We start from the raw sequence: 17,876 nt of genomic DNA, 5'->3' as shown, positions 1-17,876 counted from the left end.
TGTCTCTAAAGAAGATTGCTTTGACTAGCAAATTGTTGGCAGGGAAGCAGACCCAGCAACTAGGCTTGCTGTGATTCATCTGAGGCAGAAGAAGGCTACTGCAGGCCACTGTCATATGTTTGAGGCTAGATGTAGAAGTGTGACTGATGTCATATCCAAATAAAATGATGTAGGTATTATACATTTGGTCTGCCCTATAATCTTATTTGTTTTCTCCTGCATAATCCTGGTGTAGAGGTTCTCAATTCTACATTGCCCCCCTTCCCCCACCATGCACCTACTACTTTATGGAAATATATCCAAGCCTTTTTAATGGAGCCCAGTACATCTGCTAGTTTAGTCATATCCAATGTCCCCCTCTAGTTTTCTGTGTCATAGCCTATTCATGACAGTGCCTGAAAGAAGTTACTCTCATCAATTGGTTGATCCCACCCAGCTTGAGAAATCTGTAGAATGAGAGAGAACACAGTTTACTTTCCAACTGAACTGTATTAGTTTATGTGTGAATCCATAGAATTCTAGAAATAAATCTAAATGTGAAGCTCTACACTTCTCATTCACTTTGCAATATTCTGGGTCATCCCTCTTTCCCTGCCTCCTTCATCTTACCCTATAGTCACCATGAATTATTTGTAAGTAATAAAATCTTTATAATCAAGTTATTTGTGCTATTAGGTGACATTCTTAGCTATTTAGAATTAAAATAAAAATAAAATTTGGGGAAGGACTAATAGTTTAAATAAGTACCACTTATTGAATATATCCTAAGAGCTAGTCCTTTACATGCATTGGTCATATTTGTGCTTAAAATAAGTCACATGGATAGAATTTATTAACTCAATTTTACAGAAAAAAAAAACTGATGTAGAAGGTAAGGAATTTGTTCAAGGATTCCCATTAGTATGGCATAGCAAGATTTCAAGGCATGTTTGAATGAATTCAAAGTCTGTATAAATCATCTATAATATTCTACTATAAGAGTCAAAGGAAAAAGAGCCAGTGGGGTAAAAAAAAAAAAAAACAACACAACACAACTTCAATAAATTGAGAGTTGGTGGGCACTAAAAGGGAAAGATCTCTAACTATTATCAATTAAACTTTTAAAATCGACTCTGGGCTTTTTGTCCATGTGCACATCTAGAAAAGGATGAAATTACTACCTTGCCTTCCAGGAATAATCCTTGAGCTTATTGGCCCACACTATCTGCCACTATTTGTGGCACACAACTGCAGCAGAAATAAGGCAACTTTCTGACCAAAATTGTGAGAGGGTGGGTGTCCTACTGAATTTGAGGTATATTATCAAAAAGAGCTCCCTCTGCTTCTCCCCTGGAAAGCTCCCCCCTCAGCCAGTAAAGTATCATTGAAAAACAGCAGCCCTGAAGATGGGGCTGACTCTGGACTGTGAATCTCATGATGTGTCATCCTACTTACTTCCTCAGACTCTCCTAAGTCCCACCAGCCATTGCCCTCTGATTTCTCAGCCTTGCATACTCCCATGGCAAACATTGTTTTCTCCATATATATGAATAATTTTCTCTCTAGCTTCTTTGGAGACAAGAGATGTTCCTCTTTCTCAAGCATAGCAAGTGACTATCAATTCCCTTGCCTGGGTATTACTACTCAGCAATAACTAGCTGGCAAAGTTACATGCAATCACATACATAATAAGAATCAGCTTAATAACTAACTCTCTTTTTCTCTTTCTATCTCTCACACATACACACACATAAGCGCACACTTACACAAATCCTGATTCTATTCAACAGCTAAATTCTGAAAAACTTGGAACCATACACTCCTGTGGCAGTGTTGGGAATGTTAAAATGAATATCCCCCAGTTTTTGCCCTCAGGCAGCAGCATTTCTATTGGTAACAAATAGATAAATACATAAAAGAAGTCATGTTGTATTAGATGCAGCATAATTGTACAATATACTAGTGGCACAAAGTGTTAAAACAATTTCCTTTATTCATTTCAGGGATCAGGAAAGATTCATTAACAACACTTCAATTTTTGTGTCACTGAAATTTGTTACTTGTTTTATCTATTCATACCTGAAGCCAGGAACAACTTAAGGACAAGGTGTAATTTTCTATGTTCATTATATGTTGTAAGAAAGATGAACGTAGTTTAATTGATAAGCAAAAGGTAATTTATTGTAAGAACATTAGGGAATGGCAGAATAAACAGAGTCTGGAGGTGTGGGATAGGAAACTAAGGCATTCCATAAGATCAGGAATCATCAAAAACAACAACGGTCTCATAGGAGAGATAGATTGAGGGAAATTTAAAGAAAGACCATCTGATTGACCACCCTTAAGTTATGTGACTATATGAGATCCATTAGGTAAATCCCTACATTTATATTATATCAAAAGACAGCCAATGGTATAATTCGGTCTTTCTCATTTGGACTTTGGATTCTCTAACACCAGATCGCACTTTGAGAAGTACCGGGTATAGCAGTTTCCCAAAAATGAAAAAGGAGCTATTTGAAAAAAAAAATGGAAGAAAATATCAAGCAGATAAGCATACACTACTAGGTGAAAGACTATAAGTTCCTTCAAAGAACTCACATTATTACAAAAGTTAAAGGTACACATAATATCACCTACAATTCATCTCAGAACAATAACATGTATTGAGAGTTACTCAATTACCCTCTGGAAAGAGCAGAATCTCTAAAGTTTGCAATCAACCACTCCTGCTATTACCTCCAGCACACCAGTTAAGGTTCTCTTCATTTCCTATGACCTTGATAAAGAAAAGATCATATAGAGAGTGAGATACCTACGCCTCAACAGGAATTCAATGACACTTGCTGGGAGAATGACTTCCATCAATGACACCCACTTCCATCCCCCCTTGTTTCACCTGCTAGGAATCCCAGGACTGGAAACTGTACATATCTGGATTGCTTTCCCATTCTGCATTGTGTACCTGATTGCCCTTGTGGGGAACATCACCATTCTCTTTGTGATCAAGACTGAACACAGTCTCCACCAGCCCATGTTCTACTTCCTGGCCATGTTGTCTATGATCGATCTGGGTCTGTCCACGTCCACCATCCCCAAAATGCTGGGCATCTTCTGGTTCAACCAACAGGAGATCAGCTTTGGGGGCTGCCTTGCCCAGATGTTCTTTATCCACATGTTCACAGGAATGGAGACTGTTCTCCTGGTGGCCATGGCTTATGACCGCTTTGTTGCCATCTGCAACCCTCTCCAGTACACCATGATCCTCACCAATAGAACCGTCAGCATCCTAGCTTCTCTTGTTGTTGGAAGAAATTTAATTCTTGTGACTCCATTCGTGTTTCTCATTCTGAGGTTGCCCTTCTGTGGGCATCACATCATCCCTCATACGTACTGTGAGCACATGGTCTTGCCCGGTTGGCCTGTGCACCCATCAAGGTCAACATTATCTATGGGCTCATGGTGATTTCTAATATCATTGTGGATGTGATCCTGATTGCCTCCTCCTATGTGCTTATCCTTCGAGCTGTTTTCCGCCTTCCTTCTCAGGATGCCTGGCTAAAGGCTCTCAATACCTGTGGTTCTCATGTCTGTGTCATGCTGTGCTTTTACACGCCAGCTTTTTTTTCTTTCATGACACACCGTTTTGGCAGAAACATTCCCCGCTATATCCATATTCTTCTGGCTAATCTTTATGTGGTTGTCCCACCGGCCCTTAATCCAGTCATCTATGGAGTCAGGACCAAACACATCCGAGAGAGAGTTGTGAAGATATTTGTACAGAAATAATAGTTCTGTGTCAACATTTGGAAAATATATCCACATACCACCCACATTTTAATAATCTGAGCTCTGCTTCAAATTTCCTATTAGAGTAGATAGCAGTAGCCAGATTTTTATTTTTTATTGGAATTCATTTAGAGTTGACGGGTAACTTTGCTGTCTGCTCTACCCACCCACCCCATGTAACTGGACGAAGGGAAAGCACTGATGGAAAAGGAAGATGTCCTGGAGGCAGCAGTGGTTTGGGAGTAGAATGGCTGGTGGGAAAAGATGAGAACACTCCCCATTTTTCCATGTGTCTTCTCTTTAGGTACGTTTAGACCCTGAAGGAACACTGATTCAACAATCTCACTTTGTAGATGAGGAAAATAAGGTATAAGCCATGGCTTGGTGACAGTGTCTAAACTAGTGCATCTGTTCCACAGATTTATATTCTGTATATTAATCCTCAAGTTTTGTCTTCCTTCTCTAGAGTCATTACTCATTTTCATTTTAATGGTTCCCCTGCCTTGTTCTTACTGTCATTTTTGTTCCCTTTCTTCTTTCTAATCTAATTCTTCCCATTTCCCTCTCTTCCTCCTTCTCTCCCTCTTTTTCCTCCCCCCTCCCTCCTCCCTTCTCTCTTTCTCTTTTTATCTCTCTCTCTCTCTCTCTCTCTCTATCTCTTCTTCACTGTTTCTCCAATAAACCAAGTATCTGTGAATTGAAGAATATGGGAGAATACAGTTTAGACATTAAAGATATATGACATTATTTCCTCACTTACAGCAAAGTCATTTTAGATGTGAATAATTGTATGTGTTCTATGTCTAGTTCTAACTGAATTCTACCTAAAATTTTCCTTCTTTGCTACCCATTTACCTTCATATATACAAGATTCCAGAAAATTTGGAAAAGGAAATCAGCATCCTCCTATGGTTTAAGCACAAAATCAGTCTTGATAGCGAATTCAGAATAATCTCAGTATAATTTATTAATAATGCAGATTTCCAATAGGTAGTACCATTTTCCAAACTCCAGTTATAGGTGGAGAATGTAGTTTGCTATAAACTAGATGAAAGGATCACTGAACTTTAATTTGTGACTGACTAGGGCTCTTTTTAAAAAAAATCAGAAATCTTCATCATATCTTCTGTTTCAGAACCACATTCTCGTTTTGCATGATGGTAAGCAAAATACTCAAAAGCACACCAGAGTGGAATATCAGAAAATGAGGATAGATATAGCTAAGAGTACAAGCAAAGCAACAATACCTGTTGCAATTTCTGTAAATCTGGGCAATTTGGGTGAATCTGAGCAGCTCTTGGTCTGAAGTTTGATACTGGCAAAGCAAAATTCTTGGGTCCTATAGCACCTTGTGAAATACCCTTACTCCTGTGAGCATGAAAAAGTTTGCTTGTTTGTTTTTTTCAGCCTCTGTCTCTTAGTCCTAAAATCTAATGGACAAAATATTTTGAAGTTGGGAAGACATTAAAATTCACCTGATCTTTCCCATTTATTTTATATTTCTCCTTTATTTTACAAGTAAGAAAACCAAGGTCCAAATAAAGGCAGGAACTTGTGTGCATAAAGTGCATGCATATTTAGCAGCATTTTGATTATAACAAGAGTAGATAACTCATATAAATCATATAGATCACTCATACAAATCATATAAATCCACAAACTCTTAGCTCTTGTAAAACATTTAGGTTGAAAATATTTTATGTATGTACATGAGGCTCAACCATTGGTCCCATATGGAGATATCTAGGAAAGTGGGAGAGAGAGCGAGTATCCTAGGATTGGTGTTGGTGATGACAGAAAGGAGACTAGAGAAAGCCTAAGTACAGGAACAAGCAGAAGAGTAACAGAGTGAAACTGGTACAGTCCTCACCAGTGTGGTCCATCAGTGGTGAGTGGTAAAGATTGGCCAACTCCCTGGCCATCCATATCTATACCACATATAAACATACTAAAGACAGGGTTTATTCTGCAGTCAATGATATGAAGCAGTCTATGGCATGTATACAGACCGCTGGTTAAATCTATATGTGATATTGGTAAAATTCAATGTAAAAGTAATAGTGTACATAATGTGGAATGGGATTCATTATAATGCTGGTCCTGAGATGGACCATGAGCAAACTGCTTAGACCTGGTTGAGTCCCTGTCCTAGGCTCCCTTCCCAGGGTACCTCTGTGCTTTGGAGTAGCTTCCTCAAAATTTTCTAAGTTTGTTTCTGGTACATGGGACTGGTTGGGGACGGCACTGCTGTCTGACAGGGTGCCCTGAGCCTAGATCCGGCTGAGCACATCAGCCCAGTCCTCAATTCTCCTCTTTAGAGAACTCTGTGACTCTTTTTCTTGTACCCACCAGCTTGGAAAATCAGCCATTTGACTCTAGACGCTTTGTGACCCGTATCTATGGGGTTGTCCTGAGATCTCATGGCTAGGACCTGGGTTCAGTAGAGCGGCTTGGTGAGCAGATAAGATTTTCTGGACAGCGAAGTTTCTCTTTCATGGAATTCCAGAAGATGAAGCCATCACAATAGTGCTGACATGCTGATTGGAGGTGACCCTCACTCATCACTTCCTGCAGACATAGGAGGAGTTCAGGGCTCTGATTTAACCATTGGTCCTCTTCTGAACCTTGGGCTTGAGTTATGTGTTAGAGCTGTTCACTGACTCCCACCCATCTATGTTCAAACTTAGTGCTGCCTCCTAGCTACAACATCCAAGGGTGGCAGTGGGAGCAGCATCTATCCTCTATCTCACTGCCTCCTCTACCATAGCATTGGTACCCAGAATGATTATCCCAACCCTTCCATAGGCTCCATACTACTCACCAGGTGTTCCTCCAGAAATGGTTGCATTTACCACTCCAGTCTTTTGAGAACACTGTTCTGCAATGTCATTAGGTACTTTCAACCTATGTCCTATTTTATCTCCAATTGATATGCTGACATGCTTTCTTGAGCCAATGTTAAGTAATGTCAGATGAGGTAGGGGCATTCCTTGTATGAATGGGAAGGTTCTCACTCTACCCACATGCCTCACCTATACTCCAAGCTGGTGACACTGCATAAAAGGGAGCAATGCAACCAGAACTGAAAAAGATCACTTTCTAGATATACAGTGATTAGGGACTAAATATTTCAGGTGGCTAAAAGATGTGTTTTTCTAAATTAATGTTATAAAATTCAAAAAAATAAATTTAACACGAACAGAAAAAAACTATCATGCACATTTTCCTGAATGATCTGGTTAAGCCTGACATTTATGGTCATCACCAATGAAGGACAAGACAAACCTTTGAGAGATCATTAGAAGCTGCTATTCATAAGTAGTACAATGAGTGATGCAGCATCTTAAGTAATGGTGCAATTAGTATTAAATAATTAGAATTGGAAATGCCAGAAGCAAGACAATCTATATTGTTTTGAAGAGCCATGGCATTGTAAGTAATAACAGTGTTAGTACCTTACCTTTGTGGCAGGAGAAATTAAATGGTCAGAATTGGTCTGTTTGACAGTTTAAAAAACATGAATAGAAAGTTAATGTAAGGGAATAGAAAGAAGAAATTATCTGGAAACTATAAAGGATCTCCATGTGCAGTGATTGAACAACCAAGAATATATATATTTTCTACCCATTATCCTAAATCTTCATCAATAAATTATTATATATCACATATGTACATGAATTTTATAATAAATTTATAGTCAAATTGTTAATATATTCAGGAGCCTTACAAAAATATTTGTCCAGGCACTGCACACAGTGCAGGGCAAGTCCTGCACACATTTTTATATCTAGTCTTGGTTTGCCCAATTTCTAACTTCCTTTTGCACTCTTGTGATGGTTGTCAAAATAATAATGCGCTGGACCTGGAGCATGATCCCAATGTCTTGGGAATAATCTGTATGCAGTTTGACTATTGGTTTGTGGATGAAACTATATGTGTGTGTATGAATGTACACATGCTTATGTTTGTGTTAAATGTGGCATAAATTTACTAGAGTCTGTGATTATTAAATGCATTTCCACATAGGCTTAATATTAAATATTTATGACATAAGAAGAAAAAAATATACAAAAAATAAAAATAATTGAGGAAATGATGAAAAAAATACAATAACTTCCATGTTTAATGATATTTTATCAGATTAAATGTTTCAAGACAAAGCTGTTTTCTATAAACGTCCTCTGCCCTCCCAGTCACTCCTTCTTCTTGGGAATCCTTTATGCAACACCCAGTACTTTACAGAATATAGAAGCCAGTCTAGCTCATTGAATATCAGTACTGTTTATCTTCAATACTGTTATCCACCAAGACCTTAGAAGCAGACATAACTCAATCTCACATAAAGAAGTAAACGTTCATGAAATTTAAACCAGATACAATATCTTCTCAAATCTGTTTCAAAATTGACCTACTAAGTGGTTTTTCGATCCATAGATCATGATAATTTAGTCAGAGCCTTGATATTATCCTGCTTCAAAACAAAACCAAAAACACAAAAAAACACATAAAAGCTCAACCAACCAAACAAACAAACAAAAAAACCTTGTAAAAAATCCAGATGCCTGCAGACCCTTCCATTTTCCACATGCCAAGTTTTAAGAAAATTTCCAACAGTTTTCCCAAGTGGTTTCATGATTTTTACACCTGTACCAACAAATATGAGGGTTCCAAGCACTACATTCTCACCATTTGGTCTTTTTGGTCTTTTGAATTTTAGCTACTGTAGTGAGCGAAAATCAGTATGTCATTATAGCTTCAATTTCCATTTTTCCCATGGCAAATAATGTTGTTCATATGTTAGCAGAAACCATTTTTTCAATCTTTTGTGAAATGTGTTAGTCTTTTCCAAGAACTACAAAATAAACTACTTTGAGACATATTTCAGTGTAGTTCAAAAGTCTTTGAGAAAGTGGTGTCCAAATGAAAAATTGCTTGTGTTGAAAGTAAAATAAGACTAGTAAAATTACATATAGCATATGTAATATGAAATATCATATATTACATATGGTATATTATATAAAATAAAATTAAGTTTAAATAGAGGAATCTTCAGGAAAAGATAGGGCTGCCTGTTGGCTATATTAATCAGAGTTTTGGAAAAAGCGGTTGGCAAACACAAGCCGGGCCCCTTATATTACAACAAACTATTGGCACAAGGAATGATAAGGATAGTGCAGGTGAGGATATGTACTTCTTGGCCTGAAGACAAGAAGTTGTTCTTGGAACTCAGAGACTCAGAGAGCATTATGAAAAAGGCTTCCTGATAGGAGCTGAGATTTGTTTTGAAGGACTCACCCAACCCATGATGACCTTCATGTCACCTGCAAGGAGAGAGCAGGTTGAAACCAGAATATCCTGACTTTACTTCTGTCCTATCCTCTGATGGCACTTTCTATTTTTTGAACCCAACCAGATGCCAAAGGACAAGGGAGGATATGGATGAGGTGCATACTTGTGAGTACTCTAGGATACAGAATATGGAGTGCTCCTGGAGCAGCAAAGAGAAGATATCCAGCACATTGGCCCACATAAATGAAAAGCTGGAGGAAAATTCTGAACAAAATCTTCAAAGCCTGCATTCATATATATTTCCCTTTCAATTACTACTCTATATTCGTCTTTCAGGATTATATGTGTGTTATCAGATATTGTTTCTTTCTACTTCTTTTCAAATTTTTATTTAAAATATAGTGCACATACAGTGCACTACTGGTTTCAGAAATAGAATTCAGTGATTCATCATTTACATACAACATCCGGTGTTCATCATAACAAGTGTCCTCCCAAATACCCATCACATCACCCATCTAGACACCCCCACCCACCTCCCTCCATCAACCCTCAGTTTGTCCTCCATCATTAAGTCTCTCATGGTTTGTTTCCCCTCTCTTTTTCCCCCCTACCCTATGTTCATCTGTTTTGTTTCTTAAATTCCATATATGAGTGAAATCATAAGGTATTTTTCTTTTTCTGACTTATTTCACATAATACATCTAGCTCCATTCACATCGTTGCAAATAGCAAGATTTCATTCTTTTGATCACTGAGTAATATTCCACTGTGTGTGTATATACAGAATAGAATACTGTGATTGATGTGTGTGTGTGTGTATATACCACATCTTCTTTATCCATTTATCAGTTGATAGACATTTGGGCTCTTTCCATAATTTGGCTACTGTTGATAGTGGTGCTATAAACAACAGGGTGCATGTGCCCCTTCAAATCAGCACTTTTATATCTTTTGGATAAATACCTAGTAGTGTAATTGCTGGGTCCTAGGGTAGTTCTATTTTTAACTTTTTGAGGAAACTTCATACTGTTTTACAGAGTGGCTGCCCAGTTTGCATTCCCACCAACAGTGCAAAAGTGTTCCCCTTTATCCATATCCTTGCCAACATCTTGTTTCCTGAGTTGTTAATATTAGCCATTCTGACAGGTGCGAGGTGGTGTCTCATTGTGGTTTTGACTTGTATTTTCCTGATGATGAGTGATTTTGAGCATCTTTTCATATGTCTGTTAGCCATCTGAATGCCTTTTATTTTTTTGTTGTCTGATTGTTGAGGCTAAGACTTCTATGCTAAATAGTAATGGTGAGAGTGGACATTCCTGTCTTTTTCCTGGCCATATAGTAAAGGCTCTTAGTTTTTCCTCATTGAGGATGGCATTAGCTGTGAGTCTTTCATATATGGCCTTTACAATGTTGAGGTATGTTCCATCTACCCCTACTTTGTTGAGGGTTTTTATCAAGAATGGATGCTATATTTCATCAAATGCTTTTTTTGCATCTATTTACAAGACCATATGGTACTTATCCTTTCTTTTATTAATGTGGTGTATCACTTTGATTGGTTTGTGAATATTGACTCATCCCCGAAGCCCAGGAATAAATTCCACTTGATCATGGTGAATAATTCTTTTCATATACTGTTGAATTTGATTTGCTGATACTCTCTCTTATTGTTCTCAGGGTTCCCTTAGAAGAGATTTAAATTTCCTTTTATGCTTTTAGCAAGACCAAGAGTTATGCAAAATAATGCTGATTTAAAAGAAAAAATCATGTGGCCTAATACACTTTGAAATCAAATATGGTATGTTTACCTGAAGGGTTAAAATTAAAAAAAAAAAAGAAGGAATGAAATAATCATGTAATTGCCACCCATGTTCTATGTTTGTGTTCCTAGGTATTCCCATATAATTTCAGTACCACAGTGAAATTTAAAATGTAGGTAGGAGGCGTTAAGCCTCTGACTGGCTAGTGAGCTGGGACCTGTTTGAGGACAGTACTTGATGGAGGATGCAGATTGCTTATTATCTGTAACTAGAAGGTATTTCTGACCAGGAAACATAGAGCTCTACCTCAAGGATATGGAAATTTTCCGTCCCATACTCCAGGCCCAGGGACATGGCCCATTGTGAGAGGCCCTTCTCAGGGGACTAGGCTCTTATATAACTCCTTGGCCCTGGCTATTGAGACTCAGTCACACGCAGCTTGCAGTCTGTGACATCCAGACTGCAATGACTTCTCAGATGCTGGGCAGAGGTAGGTGAGTCAGCTCCTGTATATGCTGGAAGAGGGTTCACAATGGCAGTAACAAAAGTGTTCGTGTGATGAGGGAGGTCTGCTGGCTCAGCCAGAGTCTCTGTAGCTGGGGCCATCTCCAAGTGGTGCAGCAAGAGAGAGACGTTGTGGTGAGAACAACATGGATTCTTAGCTACACATCAGTCATTCCCACAGAATGACACTGCAAAACACTCACTAATAAATAATAAATAATAAACTGGTGTCAACAAACCCAGGATCCCTATATGTATATACAAACATATAACAAAGAATGTCATATTCAAACATGAAGGAAACTATCAACGGTAACTCTCATTAGCTGGCCCAAATGAAATCTTTCCTTCCCTGCATCCTTCTATATTGTCATCTTAGAAGCGAATCTCTTACACTGGGCACAGCTATCCTAGTGAGAGAAGGCTACAGCATATCTAAGAAAGGGGAACAGATAGGTTGAAAGATGGAAAGCCTGGGAACCTGCTACAGAGGTTATTTAATTCTGCTGCAAAGAATGGAAGCCAGTCTAGTAGAAGTCCAATAGTTTACCAGAAATTTGAATGTCTGAAAGGAAAGAGAGAGGTTCAGAAAAGGAGAAGAAGAGAGAGCCCCAGAGGGTTATGTGAAGATAAACTTAGGAAATATACATAGAAGTGCTTATTACACAGAAAAAAAATCAGTAAATGGGGAAGATGACTATGTAAGTAATCATAATGCTTACAATAGAGTCAATGATCTAAACAGACAATAATTTTTGCCAGTTATGAAAAGCATATTGACTGGGGACATTGTGAACCTATAGTATATTTAGAATACCAAAGCACCTTTTGGGAAGTTTCCCTATAAAGACTGGTAAATAATGGAAGGATAACTATGACAGTAGAAAGCAAAATACTGGAATTAGTCGAATTTAAGATCAATGAAATTGGAGACTTCAAATGCATCCCTGCTGCATGCCCACATTTGGAATAATATTTGGCAAATAGTAAGCACTCTATAAATATTCATCAAATGAATTAAAAGATTCATAACTGAGAACTTCTATAATAGATTAAGGCAGAGGGTGGTAGTAGTGGTAAGTTTGCAGATGATAATAAGTACAGAAGGTGAAAAAGTTATTGGGAGAAGTTATTAGAACATGTAACAATCTATAAGATTTTAGAGCCTTGATACATGAGCTTAATCTTTTATTGCAAGAATAATATAACAAACCCAACGAAGTGAAATAACCTCCATTCCCCTGCTCACCCTAAGTTACACTATGAGAAGTGAACAGAGGACATCTCAAACTGTTTATGAGCCCTCAATCCCTCTCCCCTGGTTCTGCACAGAGTCCCTTGCTCCTTTCTCTTAGAATGTGAATCACTGCTTCTCAATCACATTTTATTAACAGGATTATATCGATTAGATATATGTTTTTCAAAAGAAAAAAATACTGAGGGCCATTGGTGAAGAGAGATAAATTATAGAAAAAGTTAAGATAAAATATTATGGAAGTCTTAATTTACTCAATTATTGTAAACAGGAAGAAAAGTTAAATTTGACAGCTATTTCCGAAGACTAACCCTATTAAATTGTTATAAAGTTGACCTACTGCAATCCTTCTCCATCACTAATAGCATGGTACAGGATAACATCATCTCCAACCTGGATGTTTGTGATAAGTTTCTAACTGATCTGATTACAAATGCACTTCTTGCCCCGAATACATTTTGACAGTGAACCAGAGTGATTTTTTTGAAATGTAAATTGCATCATGTTACACTGTACCTTATAATCTTACGGTGTCTTCTCATTGCTTCTAGTATGAAGAGAAAATTCCTTAAAATTAACCATAAGTACCTACACAATCCCATCCCTCAGTTTTTGCACTTCCTGTTCCCATTAACTAGAAGTATTCTTCTCCACTCATTCCTCTCTTCCACTTACTGTTACTAGACTCTTATCTTTCAGCTATCAATTTAGTTAACACTTCTTCAGGAAAGCATTCCCCATGAACTCTGGTCAGGTTAAATGAGCTTTAGTATACAGTGACTCTTCTTTGTAACCCAGTTGTTACTTTACACTATTTAAATGTATTTGGTTAAGGTTGGTCTCTCTCACTAGACTAAATGATCCTGAGAAGAGGGCCTGGATTTGATTGAATTTGCCCACACAGTACTTTAAACACTAAGACTAGGCACCTAGTGGTTGCCCAATTACAGTTAACTGTGTTTAAATGGAGAATTTCCAGGATTTAATGCCTGTTTGGATGTGAAGCATGAAGGAATATAGAGAAGAGAAAAGTATAGATGATGTCTCCAAGGTTTCTTGCCTGGGATACTGTGTATATAACACCATCAACTAAAATTCAGGAAAATGGAGAAATGGTTTCAGAGTAAAGATGATCAACCTACTACAGAACTTGGTGGATAAGATGTGCCTTAGTTATAATCGAAGCAGACATTCTGTAAAAGTATTTGGAGATGTATAGTGAACTGTGAAAGAAATATTCTAGAAACGGATTTTGAGAAGCACCAGAGAAAAAATGTAGTGCTTACAGTTAGGAAAGTGAATGGAATCATTCTCAGGAGGCACCTGGGTGAGTAGAGACTGCAGACAAGGACAGAACACTACTTAAAAGAAAGATAAAGGAAGACAAGAGTAAGCACATTTCAAAAAGTATTCTGAGAGTTAGATGAAAAACACAAAGAAATGTTTTAAAAGCCAAGAGAGACTTCTTGAAGAAGATCTCATGGAGATGAGGACATTAATAGATGACTAATTTACCATTCCCTGGTTGTAGGCATGCCACAGCCAGTTATCTTTAGTTATTTCTAGTCTCCAGGTAACAGGAAAGCTGGAGTTATAATGACTGTGTGAGATTCAGTCTGAAGCCCAGAAAAAAAACAAAATCAGAGCATGTATTCTCAAGTGACAGTTACTTAGAGTGAACTTAGATCTATAAGCTTTTCTGTAGTACACTAAAGTGTGTGTGTGTGTGTGTGTGTGTGTGTGTGTGCATGTGCCTGCATTGGAAGTGGGGATTATGTCTGATGCATCTCAGAAAGGTTGTTTTATTGAACTAGGAATAAACATGAATTTTATTCAAAGCCACAGAGCGTAGCAAATTAATGTTTTGCCCCAACCATAGAGTTACAGAGAATATTTGCAAGTAGAGAAAGAAGACAGAGTGAGATGTGAGGTTTAAATGAAGAAAAATAAATAAGGAAAGAATGTTTCCCAAGACTAAAGGATAAGATAAGGCCAAGGGAGAACAGAGACGCAATGCCATCTGTAGCATGTACTATCGTATCTCTCCAAATCTGCTTTTTAGGACCTACCCATCTATCCCTCGGCTGCTGGGGATATCAGATTCTGAGAGCTCACATCTGCACCCCGCCCTGGAAGGAACTACCTCATCCAAAGTTGTGCCCCATCACACAGGGTGGCCCATGGTCAATGACTAGATACCACGGGAATACAAATAACTGGCTTCCTTGCCTCATTGTGGGATAATTTAGAAGGGCTATTCCAGTTCCAAAGCTTCCCATTTTATCATGGGAGGTATCAGATGCAACCTCACAAAAGGTCAGTTTCTCCTTTGAACAGATTCTACCTTATTGACATTTTCACAAGTATGTTTCCCCAGAAAACTCAAAATTCCTTCTGCACACCATTCTATATCCCAGTTCTGTTCCTATGGAATTTAATCTAAGACACTGTATATAACAGGAAAGATTGTTATTTCTACTCTATTTTCATTTGTTAATTACTGCTTGCCACTAATTAATGACCACAGCCTGTCACTGTATAAAGTATCATGATATCATGGAGATAAATCTGACACTGGCTTTGATGCCAAGGAAATTATACCCTAGTGGTAGATGTCTACCAGTTTCTCAAGCTGAAATGAGCATCAGAATCACCTGCTGGGTTTATTCGCAGATTATTGGACCTCACCCCCAGAGTTACTGGTTAGGTGGATTTGGAATATTGTCTAAGAATTTGCATTTATAACAAATTACCACATGATGCTGATACTCCTGGACTAGGGACACACTTTGAGGACCAGTGATAACTAACATAACAGAGAGATAGATAGACTTCTGGAAAAAAAATAACAAAAAGTATAAATAATCCTGAAATAAGTCAATTAGGGAAGGCACTGTGGATGGTATATCATTAAATCTGGGCTAAGAACTATTTTGTTGATTGGAGCTTATAGAGAAGATTTCCTCATTGGAAGAAATAAGAAGACATGAAGAAGAAAGTATTCAGAAAGTATGAAGTTCAATTTAACCGAAGTGTAGAGGTAAGACTATATAGGTGGGTCATAATTAGTGTTTAAGAGTCTTTGGTGTCATTTTATAAAGTATTGACTTTTTTTCACATAAGGTACTATTGCTGGTTTTATTCCTGTATGTCAGAGTTGGCAAACTTTCTCTATAAAGGGAGAAAGAATACATATGTTTAGCTTTGCTGGCCAGTAGTTCTTGAGCATGACTGCTCAACTCTGCCACTGTAAGGTGGAAACAGCCATAGAAAACATGCAAATTAACAAGAATGTTTGTGTTCCAAAATATCTCTATTTACAAATGCAGATGGTGGGCCAGATTTGGCTCATAGCTCAGAGAATGGAGATTTCACTTGCTTATGATAATGAATCTGATAAAAATAAAATTTTTATTTTATTGGCACATTCACTAAAAAGGAGAAGCTAGCTTACACTTTGAGTCTGGAAATGATTTTTTTCACTCACAGGAGAATCTACACAATTTTTCAGTTGTTCAGCTTAATTATGACAAGAGCATTTAAGTCATTGTGAGACAATTGGTTAGTTGTGACAATGTTAGTGAATACATACAAGAAGTTTAAAACTTCAAGTGAACAATATAACTCTTCAGAGCTAACATTTTAGAAAACGTAATTCCTGTAACAAACACATGATCTTAAGGTTAGAAATAACAGCCATCAAGTTGGAAGCTGCATATCACAGAAGAACCTGTGTTTATAGTCACAGGAACTGGTGAATATATAAAATAAACTTGAACACAAACTTTGTTCCTTTTGCTAATTCTTTCCCATTGAATTCTTATTTCCACCAAATTTAGGTATTCCATATTCTGTCCTATTTCACTGACAGATTAAATCATTTAGCCCTGAAGTTTAAGTTTTGTGCCAATGAAATGTTGTCTATAGTTTCCTAGTTAATACTATTGTGATTTATTATAACCTCTATTTTTCTTTTATCTTTCAAAATGACCATGGACGAATTAAGTATTTTAAATGTTTTTTTTAATGTTTCTTTATTTTTGAGAGACAGAGAGAGACAGAGCACAACTGGCGGAGTGGCAGAGAGGGAGACACAGAATCCAAAGCAGGTTTCAGGCCCTGGGCTGACAGCAGAGCCTGACACAGGGCTCAAACTCTGAATGGCAAGATTATGACCTGAGCCGAAGTGAGACAGACGCCCAACCGACCAAGCCACCCAGCAGCCCCAGGAATTAAGTATTTTAAACTAGTAATAATTATATCCCACAAGTAGGGGTGTGATTATCATATTGGTATTTATCATCGGTCCCTCTAGAAGCAGTAGATGGGAGGAAACACAAAAACTGAAAAACCAAGTAAGACAATTTGGTAATAGATCAGTTTCACAATGTTGGTCAGCCAAGGTATATTGGTGAAAATAAAAATAGAAAAATAGGAAAAAAATGAAGATAAAAACATAAATAGTACAAATTTCAAAAACAGAGCCAACAGTGCTTAATAATTAATTAGAAGAAATAATTAGGATGAATAAATTATTCATAGTTTTCAACTATTTGTTACTGAAAAGATACTACACGTTAATAGAAATAAGTACATAGCATGAGAAATAATAGGGAATTCATGGCAGGAAGTGGCAAATGGAATGGAAAGAGGTGGTCTCAGGAAATGTTTCTCCTTCTTCTCCTCAGTGCTGACATTTACATAGAATCTCTATGCAGGGCAGAGTAGCAGCATCACGTGTCTACAACTTTGAATTCTCAGACCAGCCCACATGATCCGTGTTGTCACTCCCAATTTCCAATTTTTACAATTTGATGATTAATAGAAGCAATTATTAATTTGGATATAGTTTTTAATCCTTTTGCCTGAGCTCCATTTACCCTCTCTTTAAATGGGGACAATAGTGGTACTGATCTCAGACCTGTTTTAACCTTTATGCATAATAATACTTGCAAAGTACTGAGCAAGTACTTGGTGCATAATGTAGAGCTAGACTTTTTCATCATAACACAACCTGAGTTATTTTTCTTCTTATTAGAAAGGAAAATGAAAAGAATTCTCTGACATATTAAAGGGTGCATAGAAAGGTGAATCTAGTTAAATGTAATAGGTGGGGCGGAAGGTGTGGATATTGATTTTCATGGGATCAGACCCAATTAGAAGGAAAAAACTGGGGGCACCTAGGTGGCTCAGTTGGTTAATCATCCAACTTCGGCTCAGGTCATGATCTGGCAGCTCATGAGTTTGAGCCCTGTGTTGGGCTCTGTGCTGACAGCTCAGAGTCTGGAACCTGCTTC

The 17,876-nt window shown here is 37.6% G+C and overlaps 1 protein-coding gene across 1 annotated transcript; it reads left to right on the top strand.

Annotated features, from left to right (window-relative positions):
* The first annotated feature begins 2,815 nt into the window (after positions 1-2,815).
* LOC121021135 (olfactory receptor 52E4-like) lies at positions 2,816-3,768 on the top strand. The gene is given in 2 exon segments (XM_040461354.1): positions 2,816-3,380; positions 3,383-3,768. Coding segments are annotated over 2 exon segments (951 nt in total).
* Positions 3,769-17,876: the final 14,108 nt, after the last annotated feature.

This window comes from Herpailurus yagouaroundi, unplaced genomic scaffold (genome assembly GCF_014898765.1).
Source record: "Herpailurus yagouaroundi ecotype Mexico unplaced genomic scaffold, PumYag 255, whole genome shotgun sequence".
In the NCBI taxonomy this organism is placed as follows: Eukaryota; Metazoa; Chordata; class Mammalia; order Carnivora; family Felidae; genus Herpailurus; species Herpailurus yagouaroundi.
This window is presented reverse-complemented; position numbering and strand designations above follow the sequence as displayed.